This window comes from Lepidochelys kempii, chromosome 2 (assembly GCF_965140285.1).
Source record: "Lepidochelys kempii isolate rLepKem1 chromosome 2, rLepKem1.hap1, whole genome shotgun sequence".
In the NCBI taxonomy this organism is placed as follows: domain Eukaryota; kingdom Metazoa; phylum Chordata; order Testudines; family Cheloniidae; genus Lepidochelys; species Lepidochelys kempii.
The window spans coordinates 226,398,400-226,418,396 of record NC_136381.1 but is presented as its reverse complement, the minus strand read 5'-3'; the positions used below and the strand labels follow the sequence as shown (position 1 = coordinate 226,418,396).

The window sequence follows — 19,997 nt, the reverse complement described above, 5'->3', positions numbered from 1 at the left end:
TCTCTCTCCCATGGAGGACCCATCCCACCTCCCTTACATATAGGTGGGATAATGAGCCACCTGTCTCAGTGATGCAGTAGAGCCCACTTAATTTTTTCTCAGTAGAATCAACACCTGCTGGATTGAGTGTTTCAGGTGAAAATGGAGTATTAATGTAAGAGCTTCCAGCTCAAAATTTCTTCTGAACAGCACTTCAGTTCTTATATTTGTAAACATCCTGATGACAAAGACATTGGGTTTTAACAGCAGCCTTGACTTCAAAAGGAGAACCATCCTTACTGGAGTAAGCTTTTGATATGGGGATATGACAGGAAGATTGATAAAGAAGCTGCTTTAGGTTTGTTCTGTTACACCTGTGAAGGGATATGTACAATAAGGATTATATGATACGATCAGATTCCCACCACAAGACTCCAAAATTTGTCTTTCCTTGTGCATTTAACTGGCTGATGGGAGGCTCCGCACCCTATTACTATCGTTTTATTTAATAGCACCTAGAATCAGATTTATCCCTGTAATGAGCAGCTTACCGTATGAATGCACAACATACAGACAAGGGAGTGGAGAAAGGAAGCAGCACAAAATTGTTTATTACTTTCAGAATCAAAGTTCTCCTTTTCCCCCCGACCTTATAATAACCTCAATTTGCTGCCTTGTAGTTACTTAATGCTTTTCTGTTGGAAATTATATTTTGTTCTCTTTGGTTTTTCCTTAATGGTATTTTTTCTCTTTCTCAAAATTTTTAACCCAACTTCATTCCATCCCGTGTTTCCCCTCATATATTATCAACACACTTGCTGCCTACTTCCAGTCCCGCCTGTACCCATCAACTGTTTCTTTGACTTTCTTATTCTAGCACTAATAGTGTACTATCTGCTTACCCTTCACAATTGTCATCGGCTTCTGTTGAACACTCCAGTAATTGTTCCTCCCCTGTCGCTCCACAAGGTGACTCCAACTTGCCTCCATGCCTTCGTCCCAACAGTTAGGCCCTCTTCTCCACATTAAGCAATCTGTTGAGGCTGGTGCTGCTGCCGCCATCACAGAGACTTCTGGACCAGTGAATGTGTCCTCTATTGCTGCCTTCCAGGGGAGTTGGAGAATTGTGTGAGCTGCCCCCAGGAGTTACTAATAGCCACATATGGTCACAGGCAGAAGGAGTTTTGCTGGTGTCTTGTCCCGCAAAAAGAGTGAATCTCAAAATCTCTTTGAGCAAAACTGAATAATCTTCCAAAAACTATACTAAACCGCATTCCATCATCAGAAAAGGTCAAAATCCAATATTTATACAAAAGTGTGTTAATTTATTTTATTTTGCCTTTTAGAGTGTGCCGTTGTCGTTTTGATATTTGCTGGTGCTATCCTCCTATCTAGCTGTAAAAATACCTTCAGTGAGGCAGTGTGGCCTCCCTCCGAACTGGAGTGTGAGGGAACAGTACACACCCCTGGGTGGGCAGAGCCAAACCCACCCACTCACCGGAAGTACCAGGGCAAGACAGGAAGTAGAAAAGGAGAGCCCAGGAGCTCAGTTGCTGCTGAGCCACAGGAGAGGAGAGATGCCTCTCCTAGGGAGTAGATGCCCCTGCAAGAACCTGGCCTAGCTCCGGAGCGGACCGACGCTTTGCTGTCAGGGGAGGCAGATGAGGACCCAGAGGAGGTGCCGGAGCTACCAGTGGCTGAATACCCCAAGGAGATAGGGGATCTTTGGACCACAGGACCCTATACCCAGAATGTGGTAGGAAGTAGCCCAGGGGGACTAGACTCTAGTCCAGTTCTGCTGCCGGACAGCGAGTCAGGGTGTTGCGCCTGGAATCCCAGCTGACCCAGTGGCAGATCACTCTGCTACTGTTAGGGCTCTGGGCTGGGATGCCTATGTCCCCTTGTGGTCTGTGTCCCCCTACTCCCTGACACTCCACTTCTGGGTTGGTAGCCTCCCCATCTTCGGCCAGGAGGCCTGTTAGAGTCTACCCCCTGCCTGAGCTCGCTAGACTATATTGGGTGCTCACCCCTGCCTGAGCCCTACGTGTTTGCTGCTCTGCCCTGCTTGAGGGCCTGGGCTTATATAAGACTGTTACAGCTCTGAACACAGGCCAGAGCCCTAACTATTTGTGGTTCTGCCCCACCCAGAGGGAGCCAGAGCCCCTCTACAGACTATTTGTAGCTGTCTGTCCCAGCCATGTGGCTGGGGCTAAAGACAGTTGTGCTTCATCCCGCCCAAGGGGCTGGAGCTGCCCCTCATAAGTCTGTCACTTGTGGTCTGCCAGTAGCGAGGGACCACTGCAATGCCATATAACTAAATGTGATACATTATTTGGTCTCAGACATGGCTGCTGTGTTGCAAGGCCAGTTGCTCCATTTCAGAGTGATGTGTTTAGTATTGGGATGACTGTTTAATCCTAAATTTTCTTTTTTGTGCTAAAGCACATTGGAAAATAAAATACCTTTTCTAGAAGTAAGAAAAATTCAGGTCCGGATGGGAAACTGTGCAAATTAATGCCTTCTGCTTTTGCAGCTATATAGACACTAGTCAGTGATAGCTGTGATTATATCAGGGATAAATACATCCTGGAAATCTGCAGTTTAAATGCAGAATCTTATATTCAGGGATATTTTTGATATTTCAAGAAATAATGTGATTCTTCTTTGAGTAATATCCCTATGGGTGCTCCACTGCAGGTGTGTCTGCGTCCGTGAGTTGCTGATCGGAGAACTCTGGTAGTAGTCAGTCCTGCATGTGCTGCTCCCTGTCTGCCATGAGGCTAGTTAGCACACATGGGTGACCCTCCTCAGTTCCTTCTCAACCACCCCTGGCTAGAGACAGAGGTGTCCATTTGAGGATCATTAACTCTTTTTAGAATTGCTCATTTTAGCTTCCATTGAAGGTTTTTCTTTGTTACTTGGTTTGTATTTTTATTTGGCCATATTACGTGCCAGCAAAGGACATGGAATTTCTCTTTTCCCACCTGCCTCCCAATTTGATCATTGGTGCTGGCGGCCCCTAGAGTTAACTGTGTGTACAATCAGTTCCTTTTGACTGGGACTGGAAACATTTAGATCTGTTCGGCAGGAAGGCATATTCCTTAGCTACTCTCCAGTTCCACGTAGCAAACTATCAAGCCTTGTTGGTAAAACGTGACTACACAAAACTTGGTTTATTTATTGAGCAACTTCCTGATTCTCACAAGGGTTAATTCAAGGCCATAGTCAACAAGGGCTAGGTGGTGGCTAAAATGTCCCTCCAGTCCGTGCTAGATGCAGCTGACATGGTGGCATGCTTGATTTCCATGACCATTGTGGGGAGACAGGCTTTGTGGCTTCACTTATCTGGCTTCGCTAAAGAAGTCCAAACTACAGTGGAAGATCTTCCTTTTGAAGGGATGAAGTTATGTGCTGAGAAGACAGTTGCATCCCTTCACACATTGAAGGATTCTAGGGTAACTCTCTTGATCCCTCAGGATTTATACTCCTGCCTACAAAAGAAAGTACAGTCCTCAGCCACCACTGAAGTCCCACTCATCACAATACACATCTTAGTACTTGTCACAAAGATCTTACAAGCCGCAGAGGAAGAAGCCTAGATTCCCCAGACAAAAGCAGTTGGGATCCCAACCAACTTCCTCTCAGTCCTCCACCTCAAAGTGGCAGTTTTGACAGGTTGGTCAAGGTACCGTAGAACATTCTCCTTGTCATCTCATGCTGGAAAACCCCACCCATCCCTTCGGAGACAGTCAACTGTTCTGCAGCACCCAGGAACAGATAACCCCCGACAAATGGGTGTTGGTGATAATCCAGGGTGGATATGCCATCGATGTCTCCTTCCTATTCCTCTCAAAAATCCTTCCCCTTAAAGGATGCTTCTCACAAGGTTAGGCCAGGAGGTAAACCATCTCTTCGGTATAGAAGCCATAGAGCCTATGCGTGGGCACCTAAGAGGCAAAGGCTTCTACTCTTGCTACTTCCTAATACCAATGAAAAAGGGAGGTTGGAGACCCATATTGGACCTCAGAGTGCTCAGTAGCTCTATCAAGGTGCAGAAGTTTCAAGATGGTCACCCTATTGATTATTATTCCAGCATTAGAGAAAGGAATTTTGGTTCTCGGCATGCAACCTCCAAGATGCGTATATCTGCATTTCCATCCTACCAAGTCACAGACATTACCTGAGATTCATGCTGGGCCAACACAACTACCAATCCAGAGTACTCCCTTTCGGCCTCTTGTCAGTCCCCAGGATGTTCTCCAAGGTTCTGTTGGTAGTGGTGGACCACTTACTCTCTCAGGGCATCATGATTTATCCTTACCTTGATTGCTTTCTCAGGGCACACTCTTTCGCTGAAGCCCAGTGAGTCACCCAGACTACACTGAACCTGTTCCAGAATCTGGGCCTACAAATCAATGTGCAAAATTCGACATTAACACCCGTACGAAGACTAGAATTCATAGGAGCCGACCGTGACTCCATTCAGGTGAAGGCGCTCCTCCTTCATCACAGATTCCTCAGCCTCTCCACTCTGTTAGAGACAGTACAATCTAGCCCCCAAATTTCAGCCGGACACTGCCTCGAACTCCTGAGGTATATAGCCAAGGGCACATGCGTCATAGCTCATGTCAGACTACACAGGAGATGCCTCCAAGTAATCCTTGGACTGGTGGAAAGACCCAGTGTAACGTATGTAAGGAAATCTGACTTGTTTGACCTCCCCCATTGTTACTCCTGACTACCAATGCATCCCTCATAGGATGGGATGTGCATCTCAATGGGCTCACGGTGCAGGGGAAATCGTCACTATCCAAGACGTGCCTTCACATCAACTGCTTGAACTCAGAGTGGTCAGAAATGCGTGTGTTTATTTCCTCCCAATGATCAAGGACATGCACACAAAAGTCATGACGGACAATGTGGCCTGTATGTATTACATAAACCATCAAGGAGGTACCAGATCACACTTCCTGTGCCTGGAAGCATTAAAGCTATGGAACTGGTGCATTTCCCACAATGTCTTAATATCAGTGGCCTATTTGCCAGGAGTACACAACACAACAGCAGACAACCTAAGCCACAAATTCCCACTTGACCACAGTTGGGAAATAGATTTGATGATCCTACACGACATATTCCAGAAACGTGGAGAACTGACAGTACCTGTTTGCTACTTACTGGAACAAGAAATGTCCTCAGTACTTCTCTAGAGTGGGGATTGGATGATACTCCATGGGGGAAGTTCTCCTCTTCCGATGGGACAAGGTCGTCTTTATGCTTTCCCCTCATTTCCTCTAATTCTGAAAGTCCTGTAGAAAGTGAAAAGAGAGAGAGAAAACATTCTGATTGCTCCCACCTGGCCCAGGCAGACATGGTACCCTTACCTGTCACAGCTGATGCTATGTCCACTGATGACTCTTCCAATCATTCCATACCTGCTATCGCAGAACGAGGGATGCACTCTCCATCCCAACCTATGGATTCTGCCACTCAAAACCTGGCTGCTTTGTGGTTCCAGCACACAGAGACATCTTGCTCTGAGGAGGTACAGGGGGTGTTATTACACAGTAGAAAAGGAGCTACTTGTCGTACCGACCTACAAAAATGGAAGAGATGTCAAATCTGATCTCAGCCCAAAGTCATCACCCTGAATGCAACCACACTACTGGTAATCCTCGACTACCTGTTGATTCTCAAGAAATTGGGTGTCTATCAGCTTGCTAAAGGTTCACTTAGCAGCAATTGCAACCTTCCACCAGCAGGTAGAAAGATATTCCATTTTTTCTCATCAGACCATGAAGAGGCTTCTCAAAGGCATAGCAAATCTCCTTCCCCAACCCAGACTTCCTATTTTTCAATGGGATCTCAACATGGTGGTAAAAAGACTGACTAGACCACCATTTGAATCCCATGGCCACTTGTTCGTTAACTCACCTTTCAATGAAGACAGTGTTCCTGATCACCATTATCTCAGCAAGAAGGATAGGGGAGATATGATGGCGGACCCCCTGCTTCACTGTGTTCTTCCCTGGCAAAGTCACTCTTAGACCATGTCCGAAGTTTGCTCCCAACATGAATTCCGCTTTTCTATAAATCAGCTTATTCAACTTCCAACCTTTTATCCTAAACCTCATCAGGATAATAGGGAAGCCATCCTCCATACGCTAGACATGAGGAGAGCCTTGGCCTTCTATTTGGACAGAACAAGAGCTTTCAGAAAAATCTCCGAGACACTTCCTTTTTGTTGCAGATCAAACAATACAGCGATTTCAGCTCAAAGATTCTCCAAATAGGCCTCAAGCTGTGTCAAGCTCTGCTAGATGTGTAATGGTGCATCCCTCCATCTTCAGTATACACACACTCTGAGATTGGTCTCTTCTTCCGTCGCCTTCCCAAAGGGTATTGTCATATCAGAAATTTGCAGAGCAGCTACCTGGGTATCTGCACATATCGTTGCAGAACATTATGCCATCCTCGGGGACTCCGCTGCAGATGTCAGATTTGATGCCACAGTGCTATCATCTGTAACAGACTTAACTCTGAAGCCCCAGCCTCAGGAATCTGCTCGGGAATCACCTACACTGGAGTACCCATAGGGACACTGGAAGAAGATGATGTGCAGTAATGATGGCTCTTTGAGATGTGTCCCCTTATGGGTTCTCCTTGACCTCCCCTCTACTTTGAAGTTCTAGTAGTTGAAACTGTGGTAGAGAAGGAACTGAGGAGGGATTGCCCATGTGGGCTGGTTAGCCTCGTGGCAGGCAGGGAGCAGCGCATGCGTGGGTTGGACAGGCTGCTATCAAAGTTCTCTGATCAGCAGCACAGGGACTCAGGCAAACCTACAGAGGAGCATCCATAGGGATACACATCTCAAAGAACCATCATTATTGCACAAGGTAACTTCTTCTTGTTGTGATACTTCATGGGAGATGGCCCTAACTTCACAAATATTTCATTATCCTATTTAATTTGAGAAACTCTTTGGATGTTTCACAAAATTAATGAATTAGTCTTTACCGTTTTATTTGTATAGTGGAATTATCATTGTCCCCATTTTATAGTTGAAGGACAAAAAACCTCAACAACACAGATTAAATGATTTTCCTCGAAGCTATTCAATGATCCTCTTTCCCCCTCCCCCCGCCCCCCGGTGAGAATAGAACTCAGATCCCCTAACTATGTTCTTTCATAGCCCCTATCCAGGAACAGAGTAGAAATAGGAAGCTTCAAAAGTTTCAATTTGGATAAACATCCAGTCCTCTGTGTGCTTATTCAAGTATTATCTGCACTATCCAAATCTTCAGGATCTACAAATTAGAATGGGAAATAGTTAAACAGAACCCATTTTACTCAGGCCAGTGATCAGAAATTTAAAGAGGAAGACTCAACCAAACTGAGAAGACTATTTGGCATAATTTCTTAAAACTTTGTGTTTATTGGATGAGGAAAATGGGTTAATTTCAACTTTGTTTATAATATTTCATGTGGGCAATCAAAACAGAATATGACATGTTTTCCCAAAATGTAAGATGTGTTTGTAGAACCTTATGGCACATCTGGTTTTGCAGCTGCTTGTGATGTTTAACCAGTGGAAGGTTAGCTCAGGGGCCCTGGCCAATTGAGGGTCCCCTGAAAAAATGGGTGCATCTTGTCAAAACTTAAGTCTGATCCTTCAGATCTTGCTTACATGAGCAATTCTTAATGTGACCGGGTGCCTGGATGGGCCACACGGAGAATGCTATACTCAGGTCAGACTGCAAAGAATAGGGCAAACAGTCCGTCAAACTGGTAGGTTATTCTATAATTAGATTCACCAAGCCAGTAACAAAACAGTTTCTGCAATACCACAGTGGTTACCAAAAAGTAAAATACAGTCCCCTTTAAGCATTCCAGCCCTTGCTCCCATCTAGGCAGCTCAATCTAATATAGTGAGAGGTTCCTGAAAACCAGATTCACCATATGTGAGGTTTGCCAATCCCAAAGGACTGATCCCAAGGTCAATATGAGTCTCAGATCTTACCCAATAATCACAGGGATGCCAGTCCTTTAATAACTAAAAGATTAAAGGCTTAATAATAAAAGGAAAAAAGTAATAAGAGCGTTGCAGTGGTTAAATGATCAATATACATACAGATAAGTGTAAAGTACCGAGGTCAGTTTTGTTACCCAGGATTCTTTCAACCCAAAGCTCTTGGTAACTTTTACTCTGTGCGAGGTGGTGTCAGGAAATAAATCGGGAGACCGATAGATGGCTGCTACAAACAGGACAACACGAGTGCTTTCACTTAAAGCCAAACTTTTAGTCTCAAGCACTAATATACATGTCTGCAACAGGTTAGTAAAGCACCCTCAACCCTTGATAATTACCAAAGCTGAGCGAGGCTCTCGAGTGGCACAACAGCAGCCCGTCTGTTAGTGGGGAACACAAGATGCATCCAGAGGGAGAGTCCAGTCCTGAAGAGTCCTCCCACCTCAAACTTTCCCCCCTTATTTATACATTAGTAATAGAATGACATGTCCCTTAAAGAAAACTTGTTAAGCAACCATTTCCAATGGGCAAGCAAGAGGCTCCTTCTGATTATCGATCTAACCAGGGGTGGGTTTGCAGCCTTGAGGTCCTGATAGACATTCCTGGGGCACATCCTGCTCTTCTAAGATGCATGTATCAGCAACTTCAACACAATTCTTATCAGGAAGGATGCGGGGTCAAGCTGCCCTTTCTGTGGTACCCAAAAACCCCCTTCCCCTCCTGCCTTGGTTAAACTAAGCCTGCTGATTTGGCTAATTTACAGCCTGCTGACTTGGCTGCTTTTAGCAATAAGCCATAGTGGTTTCAGGCACTTTACTGGTTTTCCAAAGTCTCCCCGTACAAGTTTCATAGAGATGGTAAGGCTGCTGATTTAAATCTTTCTGGAACCAATTTAAAAGGTTAGAGTCCAATAGGCAGTTCAGGTATAGAATCTGTTCAGATTCTTCCATGAGAATTCACTCTTATTGCTTAGCCCTTCCCTGTCGAAATTTAAGCAGACCTGAGAGGTCATTTATTCACATAACGTAATTAGCCAGTACTTATTTTAGCATAGATAATTAAATGGAAGACAATATAGATAATGACAGGTTTCATGCTCAAATAAATTAGTTAGTCTCTAAGGTGCCACTAGTACTCCTTTTCTTTTTGCGAATATAGATAATATTAGTTTCCCACAGTATCTTACATCTTTGATCTTAAGGTTAACTGAACCATCTGCATGCATAATAGAAAACAATTAAGACCTGAAAGGACATTAGCATCTACAAGCTAATCTGGTTACATGTTAAACTTCTAACAGGATATAGGTAAACACAGACAAATACACTTAGCATCTCCCTTGATCTGTTACTACAGATAAATGGGTTAATGATTGCTGGTCTTGTACATCTCTTTGAAATTCCCATACAAATAGATTGTCTTGATTACTTTTTGTAGTAATTTTCCCTCTGCTGATACGCACACATTCTTGTCAACTGTTGGAAATAGCCCATGTCCACCTTGATTGCATTTGCCTCTTTAGCACTACAAAAGTAATTTTTCCTCTCTTGGTATTCATCCCTTCTCGTCAACTGTTGAGAATAGGCCACTTCCACCTTAATTGAATTGGCCTCATTAACATTGACCCCCCCACTTGGTAAGACAACTCCCATCTTTTCATGTGCTGTATATATATACTGCTTACTGTATTTTTCACTCCATGAATCTGATGAAGTGGGTTTTAGCCCATGAAAGCTTATGCCCAGATAAATTTGTTAGTCTCTAAGGTGCCACATGGACTCCTCGTTGTCTTTGCTGATACAGACTAACACGGCTACCACTCTGAAACCTGTCTTGTAACAATGGAATTTATCTCCTTTACCAAGTACCTAGATAGACAGGCAAAGTATCAAGGGGACATTCAGGACCATAATGAATATTAGTTGAATGCATGGATTTCAAGGGTAATAGAATACTTAAAAAAAAGTAGTCCCAGATATGGAGCTAGTTGTTGACTGAACATTATAGGCTGAATCCTCATTCCTACTAAGCACTCATCCTGTAAGGTGCTGAGCACTTAAGCACAAGCTTATTTTTAAGCTCATACATGGTTCCATTGACTTTAATTGGGTTTTTCACATGCTGAAAATTAAGCACATGCCTAAGCGCTTTGCTGAAGTGCATCTAGAGGGCTCAGCAAATTGAAGAATTGAGCCCTTACTGCCATTTGCAGTATTTCAACATGGGGTAATCCCAAAAGGGTGGAAAGCTGGCTCCACACCAATGTCATAGTTCTGGTATGTCCCATGCACTGGTATGTGAGGAGGTGTGACCAGAGTGGATTGTGCTCCAGAGGTCTTTGTGGATATAAGAGCAAACTTGCAGATTTGTAACAGCTGCCGTATTTCCAATTCGAACAGTTCTGAGTCTCCTATAACTTGTGCTGGGGCCATCACCCAATTGTTCCTGGGATTGGAGGAGTGGGACAAAAGAGGGCTGGAAAGCCACTTTTGGGGTCCCCTGTTCCCACCTCGAGTCTGCTGGGTACTGCTTTGTTACACCTGAGTATTCAGTACTATATGGTTCTGAAATGTGGATCAGCAGGTGTGAAAATCATAGGGAATAATGTTAGTTTCTATAACTCTAAAATCTGGCAGGCATTCAATGAAATTGTTCAATTTTAAGCACTTTTTTCTTACTGTCTGGCTTTGAGTGTAATAATTCTTTAATTTTATTGGAAAAATAACACATTCAGTTCATAAATTTAAAATAAAGTGTGAAGTAGCTAAATTAATGTTGAGATTAGTTTGTTAAATGTTTCAGTTCACTACAGAAATCTACTCATCTCCACTTGTCTCAAAAGTAAAGAAAAGTGCACCATGCAGACAGGTGCTGGAGCAAGATTCCTTTGCTAAGGATTTCAGGTAGCAGACACGTTCCTTTAATCCGCCCCTCTTTTCTTTCTCTTTTTGTTCTCTTCAACACAAATCTCTCACAGAGATATGAAAGCAGGGGGAAGTCCTAGGCTGAGGCATGCCAACCCTTTTCTCTACTTATTTACCTTTTGGATGAATAAGCAATAAAAAGGCTTTGAGAGCGCTGTTTTGAATCAGTTTAATCAGCTACTGGTTACATCTCCTGAAAGGAAGTCTCCAGCAGGGGCCATGCCCAGTGGGACTTGCTAGAGGAGCCATCGTTAGCAGACAGGGACACTGCCACACAAAGATTCAGTATAAGTGTGATTCAGTGAAGGGATGAGAAAGTGAGAGAGGTGAAGGAAGCCAAGCCCGTCACCTAGGGTGAGCACTTGCCCTAGCCTTGGTAAAGGCTACTGAATAGAAAAATCACTTTTAAAAGTGGACATTACCCTTTAAATACAAGCAATAAGTAAAATGAAGAAAAATGACCATTCTGCTACTACATTAGTCTGAGTGCTGATTGTTTCAATAGTTTAATGCCTTAACCATGATATTGTTTGTTAGATCAAAGTTTCTGAAACTTTTTCATAGTGAGGGCCACATTTAATACACAGGCTGTCTTGTGAACAACTTTCTCCCATTTGCACTTACGAAATGTTCCTGTGGTCTTGTGTACACTTAGAAAAGCCCTAACTCAGCAACTGGTAGCCAGCAATTAGTGTAGCTGCACCAGAGCTAACTTCTAAGGCATAGAAGGGCAAATTGGGGCTTAAAACACCTTTTGCCCATACTGAAGAATCAGCACCGATTCTGCTACACCAAATAATTGGAGCTGTTTTTGAGTGTGAACTATAGCAAATGCTTATATGAAAAAGCAGTAATAGAGAAGTGTGTGGATTTTAAGTTGTTTTTAATGTGGTGGTCGTTTTGTATTATGGTAGCACCTAGAATTACCAACTGAGATTAAGGCCCCATTGCACTGTATTCATATATTCATAGAGCTGAAGACCAGAAGGGACTACTAGATCATCTAGCTACTAGATCATCTAGCTGCATAACACATGCCATTACATTTCACCCAGTTACCCAGTATTCAGTCCAATAGCTTGTGGCTGACTAAAGCATTTCTTCCAGAAAGGCATCCAATCCTGTTCTGAAGACATCAAGCACTGGAGAATGCACCACTTCCCTTGGTAGTTTTTCCAGTGGTTACTTGCTCTGTTAAACATTTGTGAGTTATTTCCAATTTGAATTTGCCTGGCTTAAGCTTCCAGCCATTGGTCCTTGTTATGCCTTTCTCCACTAGTTTAAAGAGCCCTCTAATACCTAGTATTTTTTCCCTGTGAAGGTATTCATACACTAATCAAGTTAATTCTCAATCTTCTGTTTGATAAACTAAACAAATTGAGCCCTTTAAATCACTCATTGTAAGGACTTTTCTCCAGCCCTTGAATAATTTTTATGGCTTTCTTCTGCACTTTCTCCAGTTTTTCAACATCCTTCTTAAAATACGGACATCAGAACTGGACATTCAGTTCTACAATTGATCTCACCAATGCCATGTACAGAGGTAAAATTACCTCTCTACTCCTACTCATTTCCCTGTTTCTACATCCAAGAATCACATTGGCTGTTTTTTACCCAAGGGTCACTCTGGGAGCTCATGGTAAGTTGTTAATCCACTTTGACCCTCAATCTTTTTCAGTCACCTATTTTCCCAGATATAGTCCCCTGTTTTTCAGGTCTGGCCTCCATACTTTGTTCCCAGATGTACAACTTTGCATTTTGGCTGTATTAAAACACATTTTGTTTGAACGGGCCCAGTTTACAAAGTGATCCATGTGACTGTCCTGTCCCTTTTCATTATCTACCATTCCACCAATCTTAGCATCAGCAGCGATTAGGATTATGGTTCCTGTTTTACAGATGGGAAATGGATGCACAGAGATCGTGTGACTTGCTCCCAAGATCCCACAGGAAATCTGTGACAGTGCTGAAATAGAGTCCCCATCTTCTAAGACCCAGTCCAGTGTCTTAACCGTAAAATCATCCTTCCTCTGTAATGCAAATAAACTGCTGGAAGTAAGACAGAGGCCAGCCAGCTCCAGACCACCAGCAAGTGTGTCTCAGACCACTAAAGGTCTACTGACCTCTGTTTCAGAACCTCTCAGTTAGATTACTTGGTCCAAAACCAGGTTTATATAGCCATGCATGTATTTCTGACAGCCTTTTGAGTGGCCAAAATATAAGAATATATATGAAGAAATGACAAAAGTATTTCTTATGCTATGTAAGGAAAAGAGAGCTACTTTCAAATCTGAATTTTGTTTTAGTTTGTCTCACACTGTACTGTGTGTACAGTGCCAGGCATCCTCTGCTGACTTCTTAGATAAAATGAAGGCTCTTTCCATGTGCAGAAAAAAGACCCCCAAAATAGTACAATAAGCCATACCTCATATAGGCAAAAAGAAAAGGAGTACTTGTGGCACCTTAGAGACTAACCAATGGCTCAGTGCTGACATTTCAAACTTCAGATTTAGCAAAGGGTAGATTTTAGTCCTAAATTCTCTTTTTCTGACAATAGATGGGGAAGAATGTATGAGTGTTGTTCAAGCCACCTGTTTGGTCAAAAAGCATTCCTTTTTAGAGTTTCATGAGGAAAACAGGTCAAACAGATGAAACACACCCATTTGAAAATGACAGAATTCTGGCATATGAAAAGTTACGAATAGAAAGTTCTGGGGGTCCCTCAAATGCTTAGTTAATTCAGATTCCGGAGGATTTCAGTATCCCATAGCTCATGCTCACTTGATGTGCATGTATAACACTTCCATGTGCCCAGGAAAGAGAAAATATATCTCTTGCCATTAAATTTGCTGAGGAAGTAGATTTAAAGAGTCTGTGAATGGATTTTTGACAGAACTAGTGAGTGATGTACTTTGTTCACAGTACAGGCAGAGCAGAGGCAGTAGCAGTCCAGACTTGTCCATCTTCCCACAGCTTCTGCTCCTGGAAAGGGGCACTTCTATGAGTGGTGTTCAATCTGCATTTCCATTCATTTCTTGAGCTGCAGAACCTCCAAGAAGGTGACCACTTGGAGCAAATTTTGACGGTGGATTTTGTGACTTGGGCATTTTACATCGACCTCCAGGTGGTAATCTCTTTGGGTGGATTTTAACCTAGTCTAGATTCAAACTAGTGTCCTAGAAGTGAAGGAGTGCCCTCTAAGACATTCAATTTGAAGCTAAAAGAAAAGGAGTACTTGTGGCACCTTAGAGACTAACCAATTTATTTGAGCATGAGCTTTCGTGAGCTACAGCTCACTGCATCAGATGCATGCCGTGGAAACTGCAGAAGGCATTATATACACACAGAGACCATGAAACAATACCTCCTCCCACCCCACTCTCCTGCTGGTAATAGCTTATCTAAAGTGATCATCAAGTTGGGCCATTTCCAGCACAAATCCAGGTTTTCTCACCCTCCGCCCCCCCCCCCCCCACAAACTCACTCTCCTGCTGGTAATAGCCCATCCAAAGTGACCACTCTCTTCACAATGTGTATGATGATCAAGGTGGGCCATTTTCTGCACAAATCCAGGTTCTCTCAGTCCCTCACCCCCCTCCAAAAACCACACACACAAACTCACTCTCCTGCTGGTAATAGTGTGTGTGTGGGGGGGGCGGAGGGTGAGAAAACCTGGATTTGTGCTGGAAATGGCCCAACTTGATGATCACTTTAGATAAGCTATTACCAGCAGGAGAGTGAGTTTGTGTGTGTATAGGGTTTGGGGGTGAGAAAACCTGGATTTGTGCTGGAAATGGCCCACCTTGATTTTCATACACATTGTAAGGAGAGTGGTCGCTTTGGATAAGCTATTACCAGCAGGAGAGTGAGTTTGTGTGTGTGGTTTTTGGAGGGGGGTGAGGGAGTGAGAGAACCTGGATTTGTGCTGGAAATGGCCCAACTTGATGATCACTTTAGATAAGCTATTACCAGCAGGACAGTGGGGTGGGAGGAGGTATTGTTTCATGGTCTCTGTGTGTATATAATGTCTTCTGCAGTTTCCACGGTATGCATCCGATGAAGTGAGCTGTAGCTCACGAAAGCTCATGCTCAAATAAATTGGTTAGTCTCTAAGGTGCCACAAGTACTCCTTTTCTTTTTGCGAATACAGACTAACACGGCTGTTACTCTGAAACCTGTCAATTTGAAGCTATTACCATTACTGCTTTTACACACAATAGATGGCAGCACATCTGCTGCCTGTGTATTTTCTGGTTTCAGAGTAGCAGCCGTGTTAGTCTGTATTTGCAAAAAGAAAAGAAGGACTTGTGGCACCTTAGAGACTAACATTTATTTGAGCATAAGCTTTTGTGAGCTACAGCTCACTTCATTGGATGCATCCGATGAAGTGAGCTGTAGCTCACGAAAGCTCATGCTCAAATAAATTTGTTAATCTCTAAGGTGCCACAAGTCCTCCTTTTCTTTTTGTGTATTTTCTGTAGGTAATATGTGCTTAACCCATATTAGAGCCTGCAATTGGGCAGTAGGTTCTTCAGCATAACATGTAAACAAAACTCCATGTAAGGCAGATGCAGTAATCACAGCATCATTACACTGAATTGCAAATATTTAAGTTTAATGGCCGACTGCTGATCGTTAACAATTTCATTAAGACATGTGTGTTTTAGAAGCCTTTTTATTGTTTTGTTTTTTGTTTTTCATTCATTAGTTCATAATATCTTGGAAGCTGAGAAATTTTTTTCCTTCACTGATTTTATTTTACTGGGAAAACATTAATGGCACCAAAATTTAACATTGCTGTTTAACCTCAGCTTTAGCTCATGCATTTATTGTGTCAGAAACATCTTGGGTTGTGCACCAGCATCACTGATTTCAGTGTATGTCTAGAAAGAGCAATATTAAGTGTTTAAAGTGGTGTGTGTATTTGTGGCTGGCATAGTGGTAGGGGGAACGGAAATGCATTTTAAAAGGGAAGCCCACTTAACTCCTAAACCAACCAGTTTATTTGGTCTTTGTGGTAGTAACGATATACCAAAGTTTAGCCATTAAGACAAAATCTGCCCAGAAATGTGTGTATGGCTTAGGATGAACAGGCACTGCTCCTAATCTTTGGTACCAGCGACAAGTTTTCAAAGTGATGAAGTTTTAGTTGATTGTCTTTTTAAGTAAGAAATGAAACTTGTAATCCCTGTATTGGAATATCAGTCGTGTACCTTTAATTAGAGTTAAACCTGTCTCTGGTAGTTCAGATAGTGCTGTACAGTGTACGTAATATTTAATGATGAAGGCAGTCTTTGGACCATTGTGTTTTCTTGGTGTTTATGGAGGAGTGTAGTTATATTCAAGAGTATGATTGGTTTGTTCTGTATTGTATCCTTTATTTTTGCATGAAGGCATTACTGGGTATTACTGTCAGTGAACAATCGAAGTAAATTGGATTTCAAGCAACCAAACCATAAAGGGAACTGTGAAGAATGATTTGCTGTTGGAAAATGTTTGTTTGCATTGGTAACAGTTATAGCTGTGAGGGAGGCGCCCTGCACAAAGACATCTCTAAAACTGATCCCTAGTGTGACACCCAATTTGTAATGCTTCAGCAAGTTTTCAAAATATCATCAGTAAGGGCCCTGCAAATACTTATACACTTGCTTAACTGTACACATCTGTAATGATACTAAATCAGTATTGCCAACCCCAAACATTTAAAAATCACAAGATATTTCAAAACTGTGTTTTGGTTTCTTTTTCTGTGCCTTTGGGTTTTTGAGCTTTTAAAGTGGATCCCATTTTCAAGCTTTTATTTGCAACCACAAGGGTTAGAAAATTAACCTTTCAAAAAACCCCCCCCCAAAACTGTGTCATATAATTACATGAGTACAGGAACTGGGCTTCAAGCAAAACCACAAATTTTGCAAGACTCGTAGTAAAATCACTAGAGCTGGCAATCTGTAATCACAATGGTGCTACCTGAATGTGTAAAAGATACGTATGTGCCTAAATGTTTGCAGGATCAGAGCCCCCTGTCACAAACATAGGTAATATAGTTCAACCCTGTGGCAAGAACAAATGAGAACTCTGATCTTTGTGCTTTAGTGTGTCGTCAGGCTGAGGTTTCTCATGTTTCAGTGCTTGGGTATTGATTTACTAATTTGATTTTCTGGGGCATATGGTGGTGGTGATAATACTGCATAAGCATTATTTTAAAAGAATACAATAATTATAAACTAGTATTGAATCTTTGCAGTGCAGCACAAAAGTATGTATGTAAACTGGTATCATTTATTTAAGTTCGCTCTCATCCAATTTTAAATAAATGGAATTCGATATTGGTTGCAGATACCAGTGACTGTGGGATGAAGTGGACTGGCACCGTTACAAAGAATAGCCTGCAAAAGTTTAAATAAAATAGACCTCTATTGAGACATTTATTTTGAATTTGTCATTTTACATGATTATACAAACTGTATGTTGCTTCCTCCTTTCTTATCCTTTCTATCTTTTTTTTCCTCTACCCTTTAAGTAGTACATCTGATATACTTATTTGTGTATATATCTGTGTGTTTGTATATATATATTGTGTGGTGTGTGTATAAAAATACACATTTTATAAAATTTCAGTATTTAAAAAATGTGTTCTTGTTACACTTGAAATTTCATCTCTTTTAATTTCAGGTGTATACATTATATTCAGTGCATGTAATTTTTTTTTTTTTCAGATATGTGTCACAAAGATGTCTACACGGAACTGCCAGGGAATGGACTCAATGATCAAACCCCTGGACACAATTCCCGAGGACAAAAAAGTCAGAGTTCAGAGGACACAGAGCAGTTTTGATCCATTTGAGAAACCAACTAGTCAAGTGAAGAGGGTCCATTCAGAGAACAATGCTTGCATTAACTTCAAAACTACGTCAGCAGGGAAAGAATCTCCTAAAGTCAGGCGACATTCTAGTCCCAGCTCTGTAAGTGCATCTGGCTATATTACCAGTTTCTACACCAAATGCATAAATACGGTATATGTTTCTTACCTTTGTAAATGAAATTCAACACTTCTTAAAGCATTCCTCTCAGATTAAAACTAATGCATTTAAAAGAAAAATCCCTTTACTGTTGCTACTAAAAATCTAAATTACATTTCACTGCAATATTGTGTTTAATCTGACAATTCTCTCAGCTCTTGGGCAGCTAGTTTCACCTGTTTATGGACTGTTTATGGACAGTGTCTAATCAATTTCAGTTTTAGGGTCTCATCCTCAAGTACAATGCTGAAGTATTTGGATTGCTAACTTTGCAGGGGAATGTTTATTTCCAAAGAAAAGTTGTTTTCCCTGGAAAGTCAGTCAAACACAAAACCCCCCAAACAATGTAGTCACATTTATTTTGGTCTTAGGTTTTATAAAAGTATATTTCTATTAAATCTGAATCTTGGGCCAATTTTGACTTTTTTGTGTACCTTTTAAAATCTTCGTATTTTAAATGGAATATATAAGTGAAAATAAGGTTACTGTTTTCTGATAGAACCATGCTGCATGTGGAGAAAAATGAAAGGAATTTGATCAATGCAGTATCATGTTTGTTTTCCTTATGTGATGTAATATTTTGAAAGTAGGTTGATAAATAAAATGTCATGTCTTTTATGAATAGTGCCCAGACAGATGTCCCACAAGAGACCTTAACAAATTATTGAAAAATTGTATCTTCTTTTTACTGTAATAGGATAAATCCATAATAGTGTGACCTTTGAGAGAAAGATTACAGATTCAAGGAGAATGCAAAGAACACTTCAAAAGTTAGTTGGCATGAAAGTGATTTAAAAGATTGATTCTTTTCTGCTGTCTTTTCTGGATCAGGCAGAATTTTGAGAAAATTCTGTTTCTATGAAGAAATGTCAAAATTCTCTTTTCTAGAGCTGAGCTTTGTTTAACCCATGTGAATTTAACAGATAAGATGTCATGCCCTTAGGGGACTGTACTTTGTAGGAAAGGTTATATTTTAAAAGGAACTATCTTTAGCTATGTTTAGCCAAAATATTTAAATAAATGGTATTCTATTATTGTTTAACAATGCGATTAATCGCAGATTAATTTTTTAATCTCTTGACAGCCCTAGAATAAAGTTAAGTATGTGTGTAAGGATTTTTAGGATCAGATACTTGATTTCTTCATTTCCACAATCCTCTTTTCTTAACTCAAATACCCTTACATGCTGCATCTACGAACCAATTTCTTATTGTACTGCTTCCATATAGCTTTTGGTCACTTCTCTTGTTCTTGCCTATGGAATTCCGAAAAAGAGACTCACAAGATAAAAATAGTTTATTACAATGGCTGCAACTTTAATAAACAAGAATGTGAATGGAGGGGAGTGTACATAGTCTTTGTGGAATGGGTAACTGTAGCACTCTGCTTAGACTCGAGCCACATTTGGTCCTGACTGGCAAACCCCAAGGTCAAAATGGCTACCAAAGCGGATATGCTGTCTAGCCCAGTGGTTCTTAACATTTACGGCAGCCTGCACCCCTTTGGTTCTCAAAATATGTTCTCGCATCCCTTATCAAAATAAAAATCTGTTCTCGCACCACTTATAAAAAAAATCATTGAAGTAGGTCAGTTCTTTAAACCTAGATATATTTTTTGTTTGTATATTACAGTAATTTTTAAAAAAAGTATAATGTTAATAAATACATAGGCTTGATTAAACAAAGTAGTTGTACTTACCTGCCTGTGCTTAATTTGTGTTTTCGATGATTTATCTTCTAAAAAAATCTGGCATGTCTCGCACCCCGAGAAAGGGCATCTTGCACCCCCAGAGGGAGAGTGCAATGGTAAATCATACATTCAGTAATTAAATGCCAACAAAACATCCCAAGGTTATGGACTGATTGCTTTCCCTAAGCCCTGCCCCTCCTCCACTGCACAGGTAGGATGAAAGGAAAATTTTGTTGCAGTAGCAAGAGAGACTGAATGGCCCCTTTGATCCACCCCCAGCTCAGCCCAAGGAGAGAGGGCATGCACACTTCCCTCCCTCCTGGCCAGTAAGAGGATTCCTTGAGCTGGAGGAACAGC

General features: G+C 41.6%; 1 protein-coding gene across 3 annotated transcripts in view; it reads left to right on the top strand.

The window, feature by feature from the left end:
• The window catches only part of CDK14 (cyclin dependent kinase 14), a 495,570-nt gene that overhangs the window by 115,988 nt on the left and 359,585 nt on the right, over positions 1 to 19,997 (top strand). For all 3 annotated transcript variants that reach the window (XM_073334004.2, XM_073334007.2, XM_073334006.2), the window contains one exon: positions 17,649 to 17,894. In XM_073334004.2, the coding sequence (XP_073190105.1) occupies positions 17,649 to 17,894 (246 nt within the window). The remainder of the gene's footprint in view (positions 1 to 17,648; positions 17,895 to 19,997) is intronic.